The sequence below is a fragment of the Berghia stephanieae genome, chromosome 11 (assembly GCF_034508935.2).
Source record: "Berghia stephanieae isolate SIO BIC M18660-M18661 chromosome 11, UCSD_Bste_1.3, whole genome shotgun sequence".
Classification (NCBI taxonomy): domain Eukaryota; kingdom Metazoa; phylum Mollusca; class Gastropoda; order Nudibranchia; family Aeolidiidae; genus Berghia; species Berghia stephanieae.
In genome coordinates, this window is record NC_088370.1 from 7,155,717 (window position 1) to 7,163,216 (window position 7,500).

General features: G+C 34.7%; 1 protein-coding gene across 1 annotated transcript in view; it reads left to right on the plus strand.

Annotated features, from left to right (window-relative positions):
• Nucleotides 1-7,500, plus strand: part of LOC144956317 (contactin rig-6-like) — a 49,760-nt gene that overhangs the window by 18,146 nt on the left and 24,114 nt on the right. The window contains exon 6 of the mRNA XM_078886817.1: nucleotides 6,404-6,418. Coding sequence (XP_078742943.1) covers nucleotides 6,404-6,418 — 15 coding nt within the window. The remainder of the gene's footprint in view (nucleotides 1-6,403; nucleotides 6,419-7,500) is intronic.

The following is a 7,500-nucleotide window of genomic DNA, read 5'->3' on the forward strand; positions in this document are numbered from 1 at the left end:
TATTATTATTATTATTATTATTATTATTATTATTATTATTATTGTTGTTGTTGTTGTTGTTGTTATTATTATTATTATTATTATTATTATTATTATTATTATTATTATTATATTATTATTATTATTATTATTATTATTATTATTAGTATTATTATTATTATTATACTTTAATCCAGGGAGATCTAGAGTTTATCATCTTCCCTCGTATGACAGGAATAGGGAAGAAAAGTGTGATGTCAAAAATAACATCTGGTTCCTATTTCATTGAAAGTGTAAAACCACTCTTCCAGCGGACTGGATTCATACCTTGTGTAATTCACCTTCTGGTGTTAGAGTGATAATATCTTATTCTCCTAGTCTAAATATTATGCTGGTCGTCAATCAAGATCATCATCCATCCTCACTCTTTTACGTCACGTAATCCTAAAAATATACCTATAGATAGTATGCGCTTGGCTAGGAAGCTCATAACATTGCCATCCGGAAGTATAACGGACCAACACACAAAGCTGTGTGTTTCCATGAATGTTTATAGTCCGGTTAATACAGTTCAGTGAGCATTACTCATAAACGCGGATGGCAAAAAACAATAACAAAGACATGAGTGACGTTATCATCGTTCTATCTATAGATAGTTCGAAGTTGACATCACTCAGGTCTTTGTTATTGTTTTTTGCCATCCGCGTTTATGAGTAATTCACACTAAACTGTATTAACCAGACTATAGACGATCATGGTTACACACAGTTTTATGTGTTGGTCCGTTATACTTCCGGATGGCAATGTTATGAGCTTCTTAGCCAAGCGCATACTATCTATACATCCTGCTACTGAATTAATTATGTCACCTTTATGTAACTTATTCATTATTAGTAATCCGATGGACTGGTTACATACATACACACTCCCAAGGATTTTAGGAACCAAAAGAGTAGAGGATGTGACGTCATCACTTTTCTTCCTTATTCCAACCCAAAAAGCAATCTTGTTATTTACCCTTGCACATTTTCCATACCAATTGTGACCCCTCGTCTCAAAACGGTATTATGTCGGGATGGACCAGATGCTATAAAGTCAAATTATAGTTAAACTGGTCAAAAATATGAAACGTTGGTATTTAGCACAGAAACATATGATATTCCTTCTCCTCTATAAAGCATATAAACTCAACTTCAGCATCATATTTCTGGCTACAAATTCCATTTTCAACATCTTAATCATCCCGACTTAATCCCGTTTTGAGACGAGGGGTACAATTGATGTAATGTCTTTGGCCTTTTTTTTTTTTGGAACTCTGGACTCCAAACACAATGTCAATGTTCTAGGACTGGCCCAACATTTGACTTACACTATGATAAAAACCGACATGTACTTATTTACAGGTCTGATAATCCAAATATTTATGGTCCCATTGTGGTAATGGAAGTACTCTAAAACCAATGCAAAATATTATCCGTTACGGCAATATAAATCAGGCCCATAATTGCGTTCGGATGGTCAGACCTGCATATATATAGAATACAAATTGTCACTCACATTTTTTGTGGCCGAGACGATTCGTTTCTGTGTCTCTTTACACGTCCTCAGTCGGCTTAATCCTTAGTAATCTTATATATATATATATATATATATATATATATATATATATATATATATATATATATATATATATATATATATATATATATATATGTATTATTTAAAATATTTACCACAATGTTTGGGGCAGTCTACATCGATGTTTCAGGCTTAATTTGCCATCTTCAGGACTGAGTTGTTTTGTTGACTGTTGTTGTTTCTTGAAGTGGTTCCGGTTTGAAGTTAATTAAGAGGAATTTGCGCCGATGGGGACACTTTCCGTAGATCTCACTTTTCATGTTGAGTGTGGCTTCATGAGGTTGTTTGATTATGGTATATTTTTCTTCCAGGCATAAGCTACATTGTTTTGATGTTGGTGTGTATCCTGTTGCTTTAGATAAAATTTTCCATGAAATGTTGTGGTCTATTTTGTTGTCTTTTAATTTCCAAATATGTTCGCTGAGTTTTGTGGATGTTTTTTTGTTAGTGTTTCTAAATGTTGAGGTGTGGAGGTTGTATCTTGTTTTGAAATTATTTTCTGTTAGTCCTACATATTTTTCTTGCTTGTTTGTTTTAGTTTCTGTGACTGTGGCTTGGTAAATTAAACTTGATTCTAAGCATTGTTTGTTTAGCGGGCAATGTTCTTTATTTCTGCAGTTGCATTTTCTAGTGGGTGGGTTTTGCTCTTGTCGGTGGTTTATTAATATTTTTTTGTTGTGGCTTGAAATTATTTGTTCTATGTTGCGCATACACGAGTAACTTATTTTTATGGTATTCCTGTTGATAATTTTATGTAGCTTGTGGTTTTTTGGAAAGTGTGTATCAATTAATTTCAGGAACTGCTGTCCTATGTTTGTGCTGACGTTTATGTCGAAAGGTGGGTTGAACCAAGTTATGTGTCGTTTTCTTGTTTTATGTTCTTCACTTGTGTGTTGGGGTTTACATGAGAGGGAGGCGTCTGTGTATACAAATGGTGTGTTGTATCCACTTTTTGTGAGTGCTTCTTTGTAGGGGGTGGCTGCGACGTTGAATATCTCTCTGTTTTCCGAAAGTTTGCTCACCCTCAGTGCAATGTTTTTTGGTATGTTTTCAATGACGGGACGGGGGTGGTTGCTGTTTTTATTAATGTAGCTAATGGTGTTGTTTGGTTTTCTGAACGGTTGGAATGAATTGGATTTTATGTCGAATGTGATGTCGAGGAAGTCAACTGTTTTTTTGTTTGCTTCTATCGTGATTTTTAAATTGTTGTTTTGGAATATTTTACAGATTTGTTTTTTGATGTTTTCGTTCGCTCTTGGTCGTCTGTTGGTTATAGCGAGTCCGTCATCTCTATAGAGGCCGATGTATGTGTGTGTATGTTGTAGTTGTGACAGGATGTAGAGTCCGACCAGTTCGCATGTTTCAGCACCGTCGAACGAACCCATTGTTACGTCGAAATCATTGTGTCGCTTTGTCCACGGTGTGTTGTCGTAGTATAGTGTGCTGTGCTTGGTGTGTTTGATGATGTGTTTTTCCTCTTCTGTGATGTTGGTGTATTTTGCTGCGAATTCCAATGCTTTGTTTAGTAAGTCTGGAGTGATGGAGGGGTAAAAATCGCAAATGTCGAAAGAGATGAAGGTGCAGTTTTCTTTGTTTTGGATCTTTTTGAACCATTCAATGACTTCATCGGTGTTTTTCCACTGGTTGAATTTAGTTGCTTCTCTGACGTTTTTATTTATTTTTTCTAATATCTTTTTGCTGATTTTTCCAATTTCAGATTTGTATGGATTTATTAGTCTACATTTTGGATTATTTTTGAAGTCAGGCTTGTGATCTTTTAATGTGATGAACGCTTCTCTTCTTGGTGCTATATTTGTATCAAACACGATTCAATACACAGCTCCGCACCGTTGAGCACTCTTAGACACAAAATGGATACTACGCCACAACTTAGACCTACTACTTTCCCATATTCTACAAAGAATATCCCTACCTGCAACAGAAAATCTTACATTAAATCACTAATAGCAAGAACAGAAACATTTGTCAAGAATCTACGATGGAGAACATTCTTTTTTCTGAACCCACATTTAGAAACCACCCACAAAAAAACGTACGGCTTCAACTCTACAAATTCACCCCCCCCCCCCCCAATACCTGAATTAAAAAAAATTAGAAGACGGACTTTTAGATCTCATTCAAAGTGTGCAGTTCAAAAACAAAAATAACAACTTCCAAAACCAACTGACTAACGATGTGAAGAAAATAAACAAAGAAAGACAACTTCTGATACCAGCCGACAAATCCAACAACTATTATAAAATGACACCTGAGGAATATGATAAAATGACACACAAACAAATCAACAAAGACTATAAGAAAGACAGAACACATAGAACCGAAGAGATCACAAAAGAAGATAAGAATATAGCGAACAGACTTGACGTTAGCGATCGAATCGATATAGCACCAAGAAGAGAAGCGTTCATCACATTAAAAGATCACAAGCCTGACTTCAAAAATAATCCAAAATGTAGACTAATAAATCCATACAAATCTGAAATTGGAAAAATCAGCAAAAAGATATTAGAAAAAATAAATAAAAACGTCAGAGAAGCAACTAAATTCAACCAGTGGAAAAACACCGATGAAGTCATTGAATGGTTCAAAAAGATCCAAAACAAAGAAAACTGCACCTTCATCTCTTTCGACATTTGCGATTTTTACCCCTCCATCACTCCAGACTTACTAAACAAAGCATTGGAATTCGCAGCAAAATACACCAACATCACAGAAGAGGAAAAACACATCATCAAACACACCAAGCACAGCACACTATACTACGACAACACACCGTGGACAAAGCGACACAATGATTTCGACGTAACAATGGGTTCGTTCGACGGTGCTGAAACATGCGAACTGGTCGGACTCTACATCCTGTCACAACTACAACATACACACACATACATCGGCCTCTATAGAGATGACGGACTCGCTATAACCAACAGACGACCAAGAGCGAACGAAAACATCAAAAAACAAATCTGTAAAATATTCCAAAACAACAATTTAAAAATCACGATAGAAGCAAACAAAAAAACAGTTGACTTCCTCGACATCACATTCGACATAAAATCCAATTCATTCCAACCGTTCAGAAAACCAAACAACACCATTAGCTACATTAATAAAAACAGCAACCACCCCCGTCCCGTCATTGAAAACATACCAAAAAACATTGCACTGAGGGTGAGCAAACTTTCGGAAAACAGAGAGATATTCAACGTCGCAGCCACCCCTACAAAGAAGCACTCACAAAAAGTGGATACAACACACCATTTGTATACACAGACGCCTCCCTCTCATGTAAACCCCAACACACAAGTGAAGAACATAAAACAAGAAAACGACACATAACTTGGTTCAACCCACCTTTCGACATAAACGTCAGCACAAACATAGGACAGCAGTTCCTGAAATTAATTGATACACACTTTCCAAAAAACCACAAGCTACATAAAATTATCAACAGGAATACCATAAAAATAAGTTACTCGTGTATGCGCAACATAGAACAAATAATTTCAAGCCACAACAAAAAAATATTAATAAACCACCGACAAGAGCAAAACCCACCCACTAGAAAATGCAACTGCAGAAATAAAGAACATTGCCCGCTAAACAAACAATGCTTAGAATCAAGTTTAATTTACCAAGCCACAGTCACAGAAACTAAAACAAACAAGCAAGAAAAATATGTAGGACTAACAGAAAATAATTTCAAAACAAGATACAACCTCCACACCTCAACATTTAGAAACACTAACAAAAAAACATCCACAAAACTCAGCGAACATATTTGGAAATTAAAAGACAACAAAATAGACCACAACATTTCATGGAAAATTTTATCTAAAGCAACAGGATACACACCAACATCAAAACAATGTAGCTTATGCCTGGAAGAAAAATATACCATAATCAAACAACCTCATGAAGCCACACTCAACATGAAAAGTGAGATCTACGGAAAGTGTCCCCATCGGCGCAAATTCCTCTTAATTAACTTCAAACCGGAACCACTTCAAGAAACAACAACAGTCAACAAAACAACTCAGTCCTGAAGATGGCAAATTAAGCCTGAAACATCGATGTAGACTGCCCCAAACATTGTGGTAAATATTTTAAATAATAATTCGCTCCATTACTACATGTCGAGCACTTTTCGTACCATATTTGTATCAAACACGATTCAATATATATATATTATATATATATATATATATATATATATATATATATATATATATATATATATATATATATATATATATATATAAATTCACTCACGTATATTTAAGCCAAAACGAACGTTTCAATGTCTTTCATTTCCTCAGTTGGCATTTGTCCGAAGGATGTTCGGACAAATACCAACTGAGGAAATGAAAGATATTGAAACGTTCGTTTTGGCTTAGATATACGTGAGTGAATTTATTTATTTTTATATGCTCTAATTATCGAGCACTCTCGTACCGACAAGCACCCACTAACACTCATAATATGTATATATATATATATTATATATATATATATATATTATATATATATATATATAGACACACACACACACACACACATACACACACACACACACGTCGGCACAGTCTCATGTATAGATGTCAATTAATCACCATCAGTATATTGTATCATCTTGCACTTTTATAAACTTCCTGCAATGCCATGCATTTTCTAATTTATGCACCTTTTTTTTCAATATTTAAAGTGATGTCTTATTTGATTTCTTTCACCATTTTCTGCTCGCATGCTGCATGTTGAATCACAGTCAACTTCAACCCAGGTGAGTACGATACGGTAACGTATGTGTTCAGTTACTAAATAAATAAAGAATTACTGGGTGGGGTTCCTAACCTCCCATAGTGGGCAGGGGGGTACATACTGTATCTTCTATCCCCTTATATCTGTTTACCAACATGCTTTCTGTCTTTCTCTTGGAATGAGATTACTTGGTTTTGTCCTAATCCTGGCCAGATGCCCTGGCTGAGAAGGAAACAGTCGAATGTATAGTTAGTTTTGGGAGATGATATTTTTTTCATTGTAAATCATCTCTCTGTTATGTACTGTATTATGCTTTCTTTATATTATATATTATGATTTGTAAAACATTTGAGTGTGTTCCTCTTAGCGGGGACCTGTGCTTGTGTCTGGATGAGACTTTTAGTGATCTCAAACTAAGTACTTTGATAGTGTGCTTAATTGGAATCTACACCTGTTTCTTATTTGAACCAATTCCCCTTAGTCTTCCCTTTTCTTGGATGCTTTATTGTAATTCTAGAACTTTTTACTATCCCATTTTCTTCCTTTTTACTGGCGCTGATATGACCTTAATGTGTTGCAAGCGCCGTAAAACCATTAAAAACAAACAAATTAATAATGATGCCACCTTATAATTCAATGTGTTATACATTCATTATTTGTTTCTCTAAGGACAGGTTACATACACACTTCCAAGGATTTAGGAAACCAGAACAGTTTAAAATGTGACGTCATGACTGTTCCCAATTATTATGTGTGTCAATTCACGTTCCTGCCACGTATATATATATATATATATATATATATATATATATATATATATATATATATATATATATATATATATATATATTTATATATATATATTCATGGTTCTTTATTTTGCAAAAACACCACTCGCAAGCTCGTAGAGTTATGTGAAGCTATAAAAAGTAACTCATTTAATAAACCCAAAGCCATGAAAACATGCTATAGATTGAACGAAGATGACGTCACTCAGGCCTCTGAAATTGGGTTTTGTTTGCCATCCACGTTTATGAGTAATTGTCACTAAACTGTATTAACCAGACTATAAACGTTCAATGTTACACATAGTTTTGTGTGTTG